The sequence below is a fragment of the Octopus bimaculoides genome, chromosome 24 (assembly GCF_046866305.1).
Source record: "Octopus bimaculoides isolate indiv1 chromosome 24, ASM4686630v1, whole genome shotgun sequence".
In the NCBI taxonomy this organism is placed as follows: domain Eukaryota; kingdom Metazoa; phylum Mollusca; class Cephalopoda; order Octopoda; family Octopodidae; genus Octopus; species Octopus bimaculoides.
Window position 1 is genome coordinate 1,056,133 of NC_142951.1, and position 18,574 is coordinate 1,074,706.

At 36.1% G+C, this 18,574-nt stretch overlaps 2 protein-coding genes across 4 annotated transcripts in view; both read right to left on the reverse strand.

Moving 5' to 3' along the window:
* Positions 1 to 1,354: 1,354 nt before the first annotated feature.
* LOC106876044 (transmembrane protein 101) lies at positions 1,355 to 7,375 on the reverse strand. The gene is made up of 3 exons (XM_014924427.3): positions 6,689 to 7,375; positions 4,530 to 4,707; positions 1,355 to 3,795 (listed from the first exon to the last, which is right to left on the reverse strand). Exons 1-3 carry the CDS (start codon positions 6,805 to 6,807, stop codon positions 3,346 to 3,348), a joined length of 747 nt encoding a protein of 248 aa, XP_014779913.1. The 5' UTR covers positions 6,808 to 7,375; the 3' UTR covers positions 1,355 to 3,345.
* An 8,744-nt stretch (positions 7,376 to 16,119) lies between these two features.
* The window catches only part of LOC106876050 (peroxisome proliferator-activated receptor gamma), a 43,944-nt gene continuing 41,489 nt past the window's right edge, over positions 16,120 to 18,574 (reverse strand). For all 3 annotated transcript variants that reach the window (XM_089341231.1, XM_052976576.2, XM_089341230.1), the window contains one exon: positions 16,120 to 17,088. In XM_089341231.1, coding sequence (XP_089197357.1) covers positions 17,039 to 17,088 — 50 coding nt within the window. In that variant the 3' untranslated portion in view covers positions 16,120 to 17,038. The remainder of the gene's footprint in view (positions 17,089 to 18,574) is intronic.

An 18,574-nucleotide genomic window follows, 5' to 3' on the forward strand; every position in this document is an offset into this window, starting at 1 on the left:
CTTTGCTGTTCTGTGTTCGAATTTCGCCGTGGGTCAACCTAACTAATCTTATCTTTGGTAAATTTGCCGACACAAATTACTTTATTAAAATCAAAAACAGCGAAGCTCCAGCTCTTAGAATAATAACGAAATAAGCATAAATACCTACACATATAAGATCCTATTAAAAAAACCAACTTCTATTTAGGAGCTCGGAAGCTCAGCCAAAAGGCTAATTTGAGTTTTGGGACTGTCAAAGCGAGGATATTTGGGACGGGGAAGTTTACTGTTTTCATTCATCCTGCTTCATCGCTCGGCTTTGGTGGGTTTCATTGTGTGTTGGGAAACAGTGCTTGTAGATACTTTAAAGAAACCCATACATCGCTCACAGACATTATTGAGTGAGGAAACAATTTTTTTAAAAAATAAATCAATACAGGTGCCCGACCGGCCGCTCTCAGTTTTTGCTGGTCGCGGTCGAGAGCTCAGATGTTCTCGGACCCTACACTGTCTACTTTCTGTGCTGCCTATTTTTTGGACTGCCATGTTGGCTTGGCGATAACTATTAATATCCAGTACCGCTGCCGTAGTCTCCTTTAGAGAGCCTGAGAAATATTAATATATATTTCTACTTGGCCTTTCATTTTTCATTTGTTTTAGTCATTGGACTGTGGCCATGCTGGGGCACTACCTTCAAGAGTTTTAATCAAATGAATTAACCCCAGTACTTATTCTGTCCGTTTTGCTGAAGTGAACAAATGAACCCTGTTTGTCAAACAGTGGTAGGGGACAAACACACATACATATATATTGGCTCATCCCGTAAATAATATGGTTTTTTATACTTCTTTTATTTTTCAAAATTAAGATAAACCAAGTTCTTTTTTAATCTAAAATATACTTTCCTTCCTTTTCTACAATGTTCTTCCATCTGTCTGGTAGACATGCAAGGCCCTTCTTCCAGAATTCACTTGTCCGTGATGAAAAATAACACCAACAACAACAAACACTACTTGTAACAACTTTTTGTAAAGTGTTGAGGTAAATAAACACACAGAAACATGCACATACACAGGTAGATTGTGAGAAAGAAACAGATTGATAGAGATAGACAGACAGACAGATAGATGTACAGGTAGATAGATAGATACACAGGCAGATTGTGTCAGTTTTCTTTAAGCCTCCATCTACAAAATTTTCATCAACTTGGGGTTATGATAGAAGACACATACCAAAAGTGCTGCAGAGTGGAACTGAACCTGTCCACTGTGCAGAACCTTCAGCAATTGCCAAACCAAGAATAATTTGGGTTTAAAAACTAAATGTAAAAGAAATAGGAATGAATTTTTTAAAAATAACACTTATGCATACGTAATTTTGATATAAATAATTTTATTAACAATAAGAATTTATAAATAATTGGGGGGAGGGTTCTTATTTTTAAACAGAGGAGGAATGGACTTTGCAAGCCATAATGAAGGCAATCCATATTAGGAAAGCAGAGAATTCGAATAAAAACTGATGCAAAGTTGAGGAGATTCTTTCGGCCCAACTGTTGACCTTTCTTGTGTTTGTGGCATGATTGAATATATTGGGTGCCTGCAATGAGAGGTTGACGAGCTGAATGGCATCCAGCCATAAAAAATAAAATATATTACAACCAGAAGGATTGGTAGTTTCTCACTGTTGCAGTTGGGATTTGGTGATGAAGGACAACAGCAACAGCAACAACAAGTGATGAAATATTGAATGGTTAGCATGGGAGGGAGGGTGGGAGCACAAATGCAATGATGAGGATTTGTGTGTGTGTATATCTTATCTTTTACTTGTTTCAGCAATGGGACTGTGGCCATGCTAGAGCACTGCCTTGAAGGATTTATTTTGGCAGAAAAAAGGACAGTCATATTTAAATAGAATGTGAAAGACTCACTATTATTATTATTATTATTATTTATAAAGGCATTATTATTACGATCTTTATTTAAAAAAAGGCAGCAAACTGGCAGAGTCATTACTGCACCAGAAAAAATGCTTTGTGGCATTACTTTTGACTCTTTACATTCTGAGTTCAAATCCTTCTGGGTCAACTTTACCGTTCATTTTTTTTTTTTATTTGAGGTCAATAAAATAAAATACTGGGGGCAATCAACTTTCCCTCTCTCCTCAGAATTGCTAGCCTTGTGCCAAAATTTAAAAGACAATTATTTATAAAGGCAGTAGAGTGGTAGAAACACTGAAAGTTAATTTGATTTCTATAGATTCTGAGTTTAAATCCCACCAACATAAACCATTTTTTTTCCTCTTCTCCTCCTGACAATAAAACAAAAACAATTCAAAGAAACTTCACTGCAAAAATTGGTCAAACAACAAAGATAATTAAAAAGAAACCCAGAGTGTAAAAGTGTAATTTTTTAAAAAATATATGTTAAAAATAAGTTTTTTTATGAAATATAACAATACAAACAGATTTTATAGAGGTCACTTTGATCTGTTGTTTTTACATAAAGCAGACCACAAAACAACAGAGGAACAGATATTCTGTTATTCAAGGTAATTAACCAAATATTTTAGAAGGTTGTTAAGCAGTTATGAGGGAGAGATTCATCACAAAGGAAAATTATTGAAATAAAGCAGCAGTTTTGAATTAGAAGATAAAAAAGAAATACTTTCTTCTCCAAATTAAAAGAATCTTTCATATTGACAGAGTTAAAGAAATTAAGAAGCAGTCATAGGTATTTTAGACAGATCCTGTAACAGGCATTCTTGTAATTTGGAAAGGTAAGAAGTTTATAAGCGAGGAAGAATTTAGCTGCTACGTTTAGCAGGTTGAGCAACTTTATAGAAGCTCTCTTATTAATGTTGTTGACCTTATAGATCAGATGTGAGCAACCTTTATCAAGAAGAAAGCCACAATGAAACCGGATTCTTCATCAGGCAAGACATACTAATAAAACAAATTCATGGTAATTTTTTGTTAAGTGCACTGGTCAGTTAAGACCTGCAGTTTGTCCATGACTGTTAGAGATGAAGGTCAGATACAGAGGAGTTACAGGGAGCTCTTGAGCCTCTATGTTACCAATTTAAACTGACCTCTATAAGATATTTGGAATATTGTGGAGAATAATGAAATGGTAGAAACAGGAGAGCATCTAACAAAATGCCTTGTGTTGTTTAATTTAATCCCTTTTTACTTTTTCTGAGTTCAAATTCTGCTGGAGCTGATTTTACCTCTCAGCTACCTTGGGGTTAGATCAATAAAATAAATATCAGAAATATAATTGAACAATTTAGTCAAAATGTTATCAATATAAATTAAAACAAGGCTGACACCTCTCTTGTCACACACCCCACCCTTAATACTGATATTTAATAGGATGAGAGACCAAATAAAATGAAGCCTATTGTTATACAGATCTGGTCGCAAATTAAACGAATTTGGTTCCAAAAATGAACTTTCTTGTATTCGGTCCAGTAGGAGAGTCGAGAGTCAATAAACAGTGATATAAGCGCCATTAATATCGCCAAAGTAAAGAATGTCTTGCACTGGACTTGTTTCACACCAGAGAACAGTGACACAGAACAAAGACCAAGTAGGACGTTGATAACAACATGAGAAACATCAGCCACGGGGAAATGGTAGATAAAAGCTTGATAGAGCTCAGTATTATTATTGAGGGCAACTATAAGAGTTAAGCAGTAGATCCCAAGGACACTGTAAGATATTTGCTGCAGTTGTTTGCCTGAGTTTTTGTCAAATAGATACGCCAGTCCAATATAAACTCCTGCACAAGCAAAATGGCGGGCACAAATCAATGTCTAAAAAAAAAAAGAGAACAAAATATAATAATTAGTCAAATTAATTAAAACCCATGAAATAAAATAGTGTCTTACTGAGTCTACAGGAAAAAAACAACAGCTAAATGTGTCTAGGCATGACAGGCTTTGTTTGGTTTCTGTCTTCCAAATCCACTCACAAAGCTCAAGATTGGCCCAGGGTGCCACACAAGGGGACTGAAACCGAAACCATGCGATTGGGAAAGAAACATCTATCACACAGCCAAGGCTGCATCTCTATTTAAAACATTTCCCCTCAAAATAAATGTCAACAACAGAATGGCTGGGGGAAACCATTTACAAGAATATTGTCAGAGAATCATTGTTGTCACAGCCAAAAGCATGTCACTGGACAAAGAGCTACAGTTTATTAGTCTCTGGCCACAGCCAAGAGAGTTCTCATTGAAAGTATGGAGTGTAACTATGTAAAGAGGAATACAATGGCTATATAACATAGGTACTTTGATTGTATAAAGTAGATACTGTTGCTGTATACATATAAATCTCGTTACTGTAAGCAAATCGTAATAGACAAGATTATCCACTTATTTAATCCAAATACTTGGAACTAAATAAGGTTTACTGCAGCATGAGGGTAATCTCACATGACAAAAACTAGATTTCACACTTTTAACATAAAATTGAAGGTGTATTTATAAATGATTGTTTCCTTGTCTTTCTTTTCTATCAATTCAAAAATAGAAAGAAAAACTTACCCGCAACCAATCACGGTCCATATTGCTGTTAGAATAAGAATTATAAGCAAAATACATTAGTTGTCCTGCGTATACAAGAGGGATTGACTTTCCTCCTGAAAACCCAGACATCAAAGCTCCGCACACCAGAAACAAGCCCAGGTGGATGTATATGACTTTTGGATTAATTGGTGGGTAGCTGGAAAGAAAGAAAGAACAAGAGGTCAGCCAGGAAACATCATCATCATTTTAATGCCTCTTTTTTTCATGCTGGCATGGGTTTGAATGATTAGTAAGAAGGGAGGAACACAGAACACGACAAGAAGGCAGGAGTTGGTATAGCAAATAGTTTATCAAGACACCTAGTTCTTCCTAGGTTAGAAATAGCATCCTCATTGCTTGCAACATGGTTTGTTTCTGCTTTGTTCTGTCTATGAATTTTTTCAGGATTTAAAAATTACCTTTCAGTAATAACTGACAAAAGAAATTATCAAAAAATTCAGGAGCTTTCTTTTGTTTAAGGCACTCTTTAAACTGGATAAGATATGTGTAAAAATTAACACTTCCTTCTCCAAGCCTAGATTCGAAACCGAATCTAAGAATTCCCGGTCGATTGGTCAGCATCTCACCTATTTAGGTACAAACTCTGCTGCAGTATGTCTGTCCTTCTAGCTGCCTCGATTCTTATAAATAGAGTGGTCAGCAAGACATCAGGACACACAGAGACAGACAGACAGGGAGACTGCTACTATGGGACAGAGATTTTTCCCCGGCCAAGCAAGATGAGAACGAACACACACACACACACACGAACATATCCTGGTTCCATCATTTGTCTAGCAACTCGAAGCAAGTTGATAAAATTGAATGTAGTGGCAATTATTATTTATTAACTCCAGCTAATAAAAATGTTATAATTGAACTAGTTATCACTTCGTCATTTCTCAAGCAAACACATGCCTATCGCACGACACCAAACAAAAACACACCACACACGTTTGCCAAGTTCATGTGATCTGAAGACAATTCAACACCTTTATTGTTTACTATCAAATTAAATCTAGATCCAAAAGGCATTTGACAGAAGACCTTCCAGACATGGCCATCCAGTCCTTTCCCCATACCTGATGTATCTGGGACTATGTTACACAGTATTTATTCTGTTTTTAAGATGACAGAGTGTGACTTGAAGGTGACTTGACTGTTATTTCTCGCAGGCCGATTGACCACGTAAAGGTTCTCTCGTTAGATTTGTTTTCAGTCAAGAGATTTTCCCTTATATTATTTCAAAACAGAAAGTATTGGATAACAAAACATTTTCACAATAATTTCAACTGTTTAAAAACCTCCACAAAGTTCTAAACAAGCATATGGTGAAGATCCGTACATCGAGTTACCTCCCTTAAAGTAAGAGACTGAAAACTGGTCTCAGGCGAAAATGTTCCCCACCAAAAAAATTACCGTACAGCATCAAAAAATAAAAAAACGAAAAAGACAAAAGAATCGTCCGCGGGCCCCTAACACATGGTACTAAATCTGCATTCATGAATTTCTATTTACTTGACAAATATGAGCAGTAAATGGGTAAAGCGTGTAAATAGCATCTTCTCGAGCACCGCACCCTTTCGTTGACACATTACGACAGACCTCTTCTCCTACGCTCTCTGTAAACCCATATTTGGCGAAACGACGAAATAAAGATGTCAACTGAAACCTAATCCATAATTTTAATATTTCTCATAATTTATAACAAAAACTGGTTTGAAAGAAGTATTTTTAAATGCATAGATCGCTAATAAGGAGACGAGTGATTAGGTCGTTCTTCCATTCGTTATCATGTATTGTTGGCAGTAATAGTTTTAAACTTTAACAGACACGAGTATTATAAACCATTAAAAGTAGAACCAACGAGATCACTCGATCCGCCACAAAAATAGCAAGCAAATACCCATCCTAGCATCTTAAAACAAAGAACGATGAGTTATACATAGTCTTAAACATGCAGCATACATATATATATTACAAGATAGTCGTGATTAGAATGCTCGTTCAGGGCAGACCGGGGGCCAAACTACAACAACAGCCATTTAGAAGTAAATAAAGTTATTCGAACAGAGAATATTCAGCGGCTTTATAGAATATAACAAAAGAATAAACGGTTGTTTGAATACATTTCTTACCTCTCGTGGACAGCCAATTCTCCGAGAAGCATCAACAAAGTAATGGCATTTAAGAATGGAAACCGGCAGAGAATGAAAAAACAAACTTTCACAGATCGTCTCTTCCAAGTTTGTAACATGGTTCACGCCTTCGGTAGATAGACACACTTTATCAAAAGGCTGTTGTGGGCCTTAAATGCCCTCGACTTACAGTTTCTTCTTTTAAGCAAGTGTCTTCAGTTTTTTTTTCTATTTATATTGTGTAATTACTTGCCAGACACCGAACAATGTGCTCACATATCCACACACACACATATGTCAGGCTTATAGTTACAGGATAATGGTTTGTGTGTCAGATACTACAAGGGAGGTAACTCTCCCCTGTTAGAGTCTGCAGTTGGAATTAAAATCCTTAATTAGCAACTATTTACATTCGTAATCCTTTCCACTATAGTCACAACGGCTGAAGTTTTTGAGAAGGGATTAATCGTTTAGATCGACTCCACTGCTCAACTGGTATTTATTTTATCGATCCCGAAAGATGAAAGGCAAAGTCGACCTCGATATTTGAACTCAGAACGTAAAGCCATAAAAAATGCGGCTGAGTATTGTTGTCGAGTCTGCCAGCTCGCTGCCTTATTCTACTTGTAATCCACGTCTTTTATTCTGATTCCATTCACTTCACATCAATGTAGGAATACACACAATGGGAATACAAATTGTCCCTAATACCTAGCTGGTGTTTTTTATTAACCCAACCGAGATACGAAACATAATACTGACTTGTGGGATTTTAACTCACAATGTAAAGGACCGTGATTAAAAACTGTTTGGGATTTTGTCAAACTTTTCTAACGATCTTGCTACCCATCAGTTGAAATACTAACCCTAACTGGTTTCCCAGAGGTCATTAAACAAAGAAGCAGTTGCTTAGAGCGTCACGATTTATCGGAAATTTCTAAAACAACACGGTCTTTCGAATCCCACATTTAATCCGTTTTGTTGACTTTATTGAATATGTGATTGATACATGCAAAAAAGTTCTTTGTTTCATTTATCTATATTTGTTTAGTGAACAATAAAATTCGGTCCTAAAAAAAAACCCCAGCAAATATCTAATTTTTGTGGAGGCTTCAAATGAATTAATATTTAATGAAGAGCAATTACTGCTACCAATGTTTTATATTAATACAAATTTTAAAATTAGATCTCCTAAGTAAGACAAAAAATAAATAAATAAATAAAAGTTGAGCATTGGGGTCGATGTAATCGACAAGACCCCCCCCCCACACACACACAAATTTCAAGCCTTGTGCCTCGAGTAGAAAGGATTATTTGTAGCTTTATCCACTTCAAGTTCCACTGTTAAAACTAATTTAGGACACACATTGATTTTTCTTTTTTTTTTGTCTTAAAAAGTAGAGCAATTCCTTTCTTACAACAGATGACATTGAAAAAGATAAAGACAAAAAAAACAGCTGTTTCTATGTAGACTCAAATAAACATGGTTTCGTTTTTTTTATTTGCTTTGGCCAACGAGATATAAAAACGTTTCCAGTGTCGACCACCTCCAAAAACAGTCGCCAAAAAGCTTGATTTAGATGAAAAAGACATTTTCTTCAGGACATTTCACAAATCTCTGATTAAAAAATTAGGGCCTTGAAATCTTATTTAGAAGAAACAGTTCACTGACAAAATTCTGTGCTGCATCTCTTACAAAGCACTGCAAAAACAAAACTTTCTAATTAATAGAATTTATAGAAACCGCTGAGTTTAGCCATGTTCATCTGGCAAGGAGACTCGCTAGAAATAACAGTCAATAATTCACTTTTCTTGCCTTTTGTGATCGATTAAATGTGCACTGGTAACACATTTGGGTTCATTTAACAAAACTTGGCGACTGATGGAGAAATCAGGGATATAAAATAAGGAGTCGGAGGAAAGTTTTGATGAGAAGGTTAGGCAAGGGCGCCAGTTCTGTGTATAAACATTTTGCTTCCAGAACCGCAGAAACGGGCAGATTTTCTTGAGCACTGAATATCGCCAACCGTCCCGGTTCTCTGTTATCTCCTTCATGATATTCAAACACCCCAGATTATTCTTCACCGGCACATTTTTATACAACTGTTGATATGATCGTCCATATGACCACACCAACGCAGTCTTCTGTTGCGCACTAAAACTGTTGCCTCTTCTGCCCCCCCACCCTTAATACATTTGTACTTCGTCGTCCGCGCACGTCACTTTCCACATCCAATGGAGCATGCTTGCTTCATTCCTTTCCTGTCTCCACATGTCCTCTGCATTCAGAGTCCACATCTCACTACTATATAAAAATGCTGCTCGTACACAAATATCATACAGCCTGCTTTGCACTTTGAGAGAGAAATCTTTTTTATGAACAGAGGCAATACTTCTCTGAACCTTTTCCAGCCAGTTCTTATTCCGGCTGCACTGAACGTCCTCCTCCATTGAAATTACATCACCAAGGTAAAAGAAGTTCTCTAATACCTCTTGAGATTTGTGCTCTCTTAGTGTCTATTGTTCCTATGTATGTCACATACAAAGTTTACTTTCTCTATCAACCTGCCTCTGACTCTACTACACTTTTTATGTTTAAATGGTTTGCGTTGTGTATGCCACATCAATTTTCTTCTTATTTTTCTACATATTGACCAAGGCTATTTCCTTGATGAAATCAGAGTCCCGTCTGTTTTCCTCGTTACTAAAACTTAGCTCTTTGCTAGGTTAACTTTGAAGCCTTTCGATTCCAGATTTTGCTTCCAAACCTGGAATTTCTTTTTTAATTCTACTATAGATTCAACCATAAGAACAACATCATCAGTACATAGCAATTCTCATGGGCAACCAGACTTCAACTGCTCTGTTATGATCTGTATTTTTATGATGAATAAGGGAGGACTGAACCGCAACCCCGATGAACGAACTGCACATTAAATTCCTTGCAATACTTGTTAACTCTTACCTTCTGTACATGGCTTGTATAAGTCACACAAACCATTTGTTTGCTCCTAGATTCTTGACTGACCACCAGATTACAAAGCGAAGGACCCTATCAAAGGCTTTCTCCAGATCGACAGCTAAATACAGAAGCTAACTTTTGTAGACTGGTCAACTGGATGTTGAATGATTTGGTCGGACTGACTGTGGCCGCATTCCTGTTTGCGATGTACGACCAAGTTTATCTTAAGTTTTTGAGAAGATCATTTCTTTATCTACAACAGTTGTTTACTGGAGGCTGTATCACTGTTTATCAATTGAGAGATATGTTGTGTTTCGGTTAAGAATTTAACGTATACTTATGTTGTGAGAAACAAGAAAATTATATTTTCATGGTGAACAAATCATTCTTTTTAACCCAGGGTCGAGCAGTGACCAAGAAACCTGACTCCTCAGGAGATACTAATGCTCCTCTCTTCTATATTTATTGCCATGTTTTGGTAGGAAAATCATAGAAAGTTCCATTAGAAATATACAATTGAATGATCGCAACTGAGATGTTTTTAGTTAGAATTCAAGACAAGTCGTCTGATATTCTTCACTTATTTCTCGTTGCTGGGCCAACGAAGATTCCATTCTAAATTCCGCTACACTTTTATCCAAGTACTTCTGCATATACCTCCCCAGGGCATATTCAGTACCTTTCTCAGGCACAACTCTAATTTACTCCCTCCAATTAATTCAGCTATAATTCTTTTCGTAACTTTCATAATCTGGTCCAAAAATTTGAATTCGATACTCCTGTAATTATTCCTATCTAAGGCATCCTATAACCTTCATAATGTTTGACTGCCATTTAATATAATTACCTTCCTGTACTAATTATGTAGGCAACTAGACTCTATCCTCCTCTACCAGATATTTTAAGCAACTCAGCAGTAGTTCGTTGTTGTCCAGAGTCTTTTCTTACCCTCGTAGCCTTAATTTCTTTATCAATCAGGATGCTGTTGACTAAAATGGCTGCTTCTCTTGGATCCACGGCGGGATGGTCGTTCTTTCATACATTCTCCACATTTAATAACTTTTCGTAGAAACATTTCTCGAGTTGGAGTCACTAAGTGCAAGTGTACCATTATCCATCTATGCCCACTTCGTTCCCACATCATAAGACACACACACACACACATATGTGTGTATGTATGTATAAATACACACATTATACATTCACGTTTTTTCTTTCTTATTTTTGACAAAAACTATCTCAAAGACCAAGCGTTTTGGGCATACCACTTACCAAATTGACTACAAATCTGGGAATTTGTTTCTTTATTTAGAACCGGGATGGGGGAAACTTTTTAATGCGACGGGCAAAAATTTACAAAGAAAAAGGTGCGCGGGCGAGTCACAAGCTCCAACTCTTATATCTGTGTAAATCTTGTATAATTCGATAGACAGGGTGTCCACAAAGTCTGGGTACGTGGAGTAAATAAAATCATAACATAAACAATTAAATATAAGAAATAATAATTTCTTAAAGTATGTGATAATCCCCATGTACCCAGACTTTGTGGACATCCTGTAAAGATAAGTTTAACACATTAAATTAACGCGTAACGCCTTCGTTAACACCGCCACTGAATTTATGATGTTTCTATCACTTATGAGGTATTCTATATTTTTTCAGCTAGTTTATGTAGTTGGGTTTCAAAGGGGGGGGGGGAGACAAACCTAGCAATATGTGTTTTAGAGTGAAAATAAAATTTCCATTCAAATGGCAATCACCGGACGATTTTCTGTTCGAGTCGAACCGTTTTAAAAAGCAACCATTGTCGTAAATAAGCATACGAATATTGTATAATTGTTATAATTGAGAAATTTACTATTTTGTACATACAATATATTAACCTGCAGGAGCAATAAAGTGTTTCTGGAATGTCTGAGTAAAAACTGATATTGGAGGATCACGTGAAAATCGTGCAATTATATATATATATATCGTGGCACTCCATCGGTTACGACGTCGAGGGTTCCTATTGATCCGATCAACGGAACAGCCTGCTCGTGAAATTAACTGAGCACTCCACAGACACGTGTACCCTTAACATAGTTCTTGGCGGGGATTCAGCGTGACAAGGTTGGCCCTTTGAAATACAGGCACAACAGAAACAGGAAGAAAGTTGTGGTGAAAGAGTACAGCAGGGTTCGCCACCAATCGCTGCCGGAGCCTCGTGGAGCATTAGGTATTTTCGCTCAATAAACACTCACAACGCCCGGTCTGGGAATCGAAACCGCGAGTCCGCAGCCCTAACCACTGGGCCATTACGCCTCCACTATATATATATAGAGAGAGAGAGCTTGCGGAGAGTATTGTTTAATATAGATGTTTCTAATTTCATAAAAACAATGCAAGTCATAAGAAATAATATAAGCTGATGGTTTGTATTTTAACCTGGTATTTCAATATTTTGTTGTTAGGGTCTCTTTTCAGGAAATGGCGTATTGAGCTTGCTTCTCTGATCCGTCGTGCATGTATATGAATGTTAACTTTGCATGCAGTGGATGGCGTTGCTATAGGAGCCAATCAGCTGTGTGTAGTTCGGTTCTGTTGTTAATAAGTGGGTTGGACTTGTTTCTCTTATCTTCAGGTTCCCAAAGTTTCGTGCTATAGTTTTATGGGAAACCTGGATATAATGGGTGTTGTATATCAGATTTTTTTTTTTATATTGAAGTGTTCTTTAACCTGTGTTCTAGTCTGTTGGTACTTTTAATGTAGAATTCAATAGATGGGTTTATGTACTACGTAGGACGGCAGACATATCATTGATCGAGTAGTTGGGCAATGTACAAACGGCTGTGTTTGAGCCTCCCCAGAGAGAGTCCATAACGTGCCAGTTGTTTTTTCGTAAAAATGTGGCAGTTTCAAAAGACAAATGTTATTTATCCCTGAATGTGTGAATTTTGTAAGTGGTCTGGTGTTTAGTTGAAAGAGTAAGGATTAACCATTCTCCATAAGGACTCTTCAGAATTGTACAGTGCTGGTCTTTTTCTTTTCTGCCTCATTGCATTTGCTGTGTATTCTGTGAATCTCATTTCTAACGCAGGTCACTTTAGCTCTGAAGAGTAGGGATGAATTACAATGCACAAATAGGCCCCTGCATACTGCTTTTCTACAAAAGCAAGTGGAATTGGATCCATTCTTAAGCAGAGACAAGGAAACGGTATTATTGGATGCTCCACTTCAAATTTTATATGTTCCTCAATATTGTTGAACATATTCTATATTTTAAATGGCTTCCTCATAAGATGATGTTAATATGAGTGTTGTCGTGCGCATTCCTAGTTAGCCTTCACCACTTTGCCCGTCTTCCACAAATCTGGAATGCTCGACATTTTTGTACACAGCAGTCGTCTTCTAGCAGCCCAACCTCCACTCTTGCAAGTGATACCGGATTCCTCTTGAACCCAATTTTTCTCGGCACATTTGTACTCTGGCACACTAACATTTCACATTCATCAGAGCATGCAAGTTCCATTTGTTTCTGCTCTTCACAAGTCTTCAACATTCAAGAGCAACACCTTGCTATCATGGAACATCACTGTTCTAACACAGGCATCATAAAATCTACCCTTCACTCTCAGAGAAAAAACCTTTATTGCCACCAGTGTTAATAGCTTGCTCACCATTTTCCCAACCAGTTTTTATCTCAATACTACACTTTCAGAGCAACCACTTGCCAGAAAATACAGTACATTATAGTACAGCATTATGGGATGCAAACAAGATTGGTCTATGTTGTGGCATTGTATTATGGGATAGATGCTCGATTGGTCATGTTGCAATATGCCATGGCATTATGGGATACATGCTAGGTTGTTGTGTAGAATTAAACATCGCCTGGACAAAGTAGTCAAACAATGCAGCAGTAAGCGAGAGAGAGAGAGAGAGAGAGAGAGAGAGAGTGACATTGCTGCCAGTGTTAGTGTATGAGTAAAAGCAACAGAGGACACAGACACAAAAAAATTATATTTGTTTTCTTTTAATATACATACATAAACATGTAAATATTTATATATACATAAACATGTATGAAGGTGTGTGTGACTGTGTGTGTATATATATATATATATATATACACACAGATGTATACATACATATACATGTACATACACACACATACATACAAAGGTCCACTTCATTGCTGTCATCATTGGGTTTTACTTCTATTTTTCCACACTAGCATGGGTCAGATGAGTTAGCAATGAGTAGCTGAAATCACTTCCAAATGAATAATTGAAACAAGATTACAGTGTTTCACAGAGGTAGAGCAAGGGAAAAAAAAACAAAAAAAAAACTTAAGATGAAGCAGTCAGTGGAGGGGGTAAATAGACCAGAAAATATTTGGTCTCATGGAAGAAATGATTACAAGACAGATATCTGGAAGATTACAAGACAGAGATTGCTGCATTACGAACCTGTTGAATTTATACCAGCAATGAAGGATAGGAAAAAAAAAGCATGGAAATTGATGAACATGTATATATATATATATATATATATATATATACATACACACACACACACATATATATACGTTTGCATACATATGCACATATACATACATGTATAAACATGCATATATACGTGGGTTTGTGTGTATGTATATATATATATGCATATATGTACAAACATATGCATATATATATATATATATATATATATATATATACACACACACACACGTTCATCTACCCACCCACTGGTGATACATACACTGGTATCACTTAATTTAAAGACAAAAGTATTACTGATGATTAAGCTTTAATTATTTCCATTAATTATTTAATCACAATGTAAATTTAAACAGGAAAAATTTGAATTTACTTCATGCAATTATTGGCAGTATCAATAAAGCTACAAAAATGAACATCACTGAATTTAACATATTTCCTTCTCACCACAAAATAGAAAACATGAATTAAAGATCAACAACAATATAAACCTCGCTATGGCACTTAGAATATTTGGTCAGTTACCTACAAAAGGAAACAGAATCTTGTCCCAAAGGCATTGAATTTTTGTGTTTGAAGACTACATCACTTGGAGTATCTTCTTTGTTATTTTTGCCAATCAAAGAATTCATTAAACATCCTGGATTTCCTTTGTTGAATATTCTTGTTGAACCATTTCTATAATTTCTTTTCATCAGATTTAAAACCAGAATTTCTGTTGGTCACTGCAACATTTGGATTTTCTTGCTTTTTTTGTGGGGGGGGGGGGGGGTTGTTTTGGTGAATTCCTTGATATTTTTTTACCATCATACTTTTGGTTTATGGAAGACTAATCTTCTCCCACACTTCCAGACTATAATGTTCAATGGAACAGACCCTTCCTCAGATAAGTAACACAAGATGTTGCCATATTGTCAGATCTGTGCAGTCAGAGTGAAATTCTTCTCCTTAATCTCATTGAACAAACACCTGGGGTATTACTCAAGGAATTAAATTTGGATTCCTCCAACCAGTCAGAGATATCCATTCCTTAGGTTCCTTCAACTGTGCACAGTCTGCAAGAGAAATGTTTTCTATGTGCAGTTTATTCCACAGGCCCAAACCGTTTCAGACAATTTTCAAAGGCAATTGGCACCAATCTGTATGGAGTGTTTCTATCAACCATAACAGCAATTGTGATTCTGTTCTTCATCAACAAATGGTAAGTGCATTGACTCACCCTTCCAGCAGCTTTATGCAGTTAGCCTGAAACACAGCAGCTGGAATGACTCCCAGTTCCATACAAGTCCACAGCTTGGCCAACTGCAGGTTCTGACAATTCAAACACATTTGGAGCTGGAATTTCAATGTTTCATTTCAACTAATTCAGTTGGACACTTTTCAGTCATGTCCCTGATGTAGACACAATCAAACAGTAAATAATAGTTAGTGTTAGAGTAAATATATTGAATATTAAAATAAAATATTGTATCATATTTTCTCAAAATGTTCTTAAATAAAGTGATGTTTGCTGAGGTGGTCTCTATTAGTACTGTCAACAGCTGCATTTTGCTGATTAAATCTGTTTCAAATTTCATAATCGAGAAAAAAAAAAACCCCAATATTTTTTGTCAAATGTAGTTGGAATTGTGATTGAAAAAATGGAAATAATTTATAATCATCAGCATATCTTTCAAATGAAGAAATACCACTGTATATACATATAGCAATGCGTATATATGTGTGTGTATATGCATGTGTGTTTATGTATGGATGTATATACATATATATATATGTGTGTGTGTGTGTGTGTACATATGTATGAATATATATATATATATATATATATATATATATATATATACACACACATATATACATGATGAAAGATGAATTATTTATAATCAGATAAACCAAACAAAATTAAAATACTTTTATACATATTTGGATACCCCACCTTTTTTTTTTTTTTTTTTTTACATCATAAGGTACCCTTTCAATTATTTTTCTCCCTGCCAAATCAAATCAAATGACATACAAAGAGGGTAACAATGGTAGAATATTATTATTATTATTATTATTATTTTACAATCTTGCTTTTTTTTTTCTTTTCATTCTTTATTTCAATGTAGCCACTTCCTTTTACCGATATTTCCAAGAATGGTAAAAAAGAAGTCTACAAACAACAGATTCTTCTTTTGACTCTCGGCATCATTAAAAGACAAATCGTGTAAAAGAGCAGCGTAGAGTCAATTGAGTTGTCTCCCTTGCTGAGATTTGGAATTCAGAAAGTCGGGTGGGGTGGGGTGGCTTGTAGTAATAATAATAATAATACAGATTTAAGGAATGGAAATGTTTCCATGCAGAATGGGAAAGAATCTAACGAGAGAGTTCAATAACTGTATTAAAACCACATGCCAATTCTAATAATAATAATAATAATTATGATTTCAAATTTTGGCATAAGGCCAGTAATTAAAGGGAGCGGGGGTGGGGTTTGATTACATTGAATTACCCCCCAGTACTTGGTTCATACTTTATTTTATCGACCCCCATGAAAGGATGAAAGGCAAAGTTGACCTCGGCGGAATTTGAACACAGAATGTAAAGTCGGATGAAAGACCACTCAACATTTTGTCCGGCATGCTAACAGTTCTGCTAACTCACTGCCTAATGATGACAATAATAATAATAATAATAACAATGATAATCGTTTCTAGTATAGGCACAAGGCCAGCAATTTTGAGAGGAGGAGAAAATTGATAAGATCAAATCCAGTGCTCAGCTGGTATTTATTTTATCGACCCCAAAACAACGAAAAGTGTCGTAGTAGTAGTAGTAGTGGGTGCCTTGAAGGGGAGTAAAGAATGAAAACAAAAGTTGAAAAGCAAAATTTGGAACTGAGATACGTACAGAACTTCTTCAGAAGAAGATGCCACAATAAAGGAACAGCTCAGCTTCTGAGGAAGGTTCTAGAAATAGAAGAGAAGAGAAGAGGATCTGAAAACTCTTGGCCACTTATTTTGACTGAATCTCTCAAATAATCACACTGCCAACCTGCTAAAAAGAGTCTTCCTGCATTCTCCAAGAATCCTCCAAAAGAGACTTGTCACCAAACTTAGGACAACATCCCTAATAACTAAAGTTTTAATAATAATAATAATTCTTTCTACAAAAGATACAAGGCCTGAAATTTTTGGCGGGGAGGGGACTAGTCAATTACCTTGACCCCAGTGTTTCACTGGTACCTATTTCATTGACCCAGAAAGAATGGCAGAATTTGAACTCAGAATGTGAGGACGGACAAAGTGCCATTAAACATTAAATGTGAGGGTGGAGGGAGAAGGTTATTCAATTACATCAACCCCAGCACTTGGCTGTACTTTATTTTATCGACCCAAGACGGATGAAAGGCACAGTTGACCTTCACAGGATTTGAACTCGGAATGGAAAGAGCCAGAAGAAATACCACAAGGCATTTTGCCTGACTCACTGCCAATTTACAGCCCCAATAATAATAATAATTTTTCCCATTGGCATGGCTACAAATTCATTTAGGTGGTGGTAGTGTAAATCAGTTGTATGAAAGTCAATACACGACAAGTACTGATTTGGTGTGTGAGCACACGTGTATGTGTATTATAAATTATATATATATGTATATATATGTATGTATATTGTTGAGCTGAACTCTGGCTTTCATTCCTCCTGTATATATGTACATTATGTACATCATACATACATATATATATATTATATATATATATATATATAGTGTGTGTGTGTGTATAAACACAGACACATACGTGCAAAAGAAGACTAAAAGTTAACCTCAACAACATTTGAAGGGCAAAATCTTGATTCAAGCAAAACAAGTAACCTTAACAATCCTCCTGATTCCTGTCTAAAAATCTTTAATCATTGACACAAAGAAAAACTATTTTCAAGAGTGGGGGATGAACTTCTAATATCACATACATCAGTTGGGGAACCTTTTTTTTGTCGATGGCTTAGTATGAAGTAGGGGTCAAAGTAGAGTGGCAATGTAGGGCTTCCAAAACCCCTCAGGTACAGATCATCCAAAGGGATTCCATCTCTCCAGTTTCTAGAAGGCATTTTCCCAAAGACAGTGATGAGATTGAACCTGGAACGACCTAATTGCAAAGCCAATTTTTGTCAACTCCATTGTCATACCTGTATCTACATTGAAAGAATGGGTTCCCTGAGAGGATTTCAAATAACCTTATGTCTCACACATTCTGTGGGTGAACAGGTTACCTATTACATTGCAAAGCATCTCAGAACAAACCCAATTTCTTCTTTTATAAATATATATATAAAAAAAAGAAAATGTTAGCCCCTACCTGCATTGGTTAGCAATTCCCTTATCACAAATTTTAAGGATTGGAAACAATTTTAACTTTAAACTGAAGAATTACTCAATAATTTTCAGTAGAA

Excerpts from the sequence above, each read along its gene's own strand:
- LOC106876044 (XM_014924427.3), bottom strand. The coding sequence starts at position 6,807 with ATGTTACAAACTTGGAAGAGACGATCTGTGAAAGTTTGTTTTTTCATT. Across the intron at positions 4,708-6,688 it reads GAATTGGCTGTCCACGAGAG|CTACCCACCAATTAATCCAA; the intron begins GTAAGAAATGTA and ends CTTTCTTTCCAG. Across the intron at positions 3,796-4,529 it reads TGGACCGTGATTGGTTGCGG|ACATTGATTTGTGCCCGCCA; the intron begins GTAAGTTTTTCT and ends TTTTTTTTTTAG.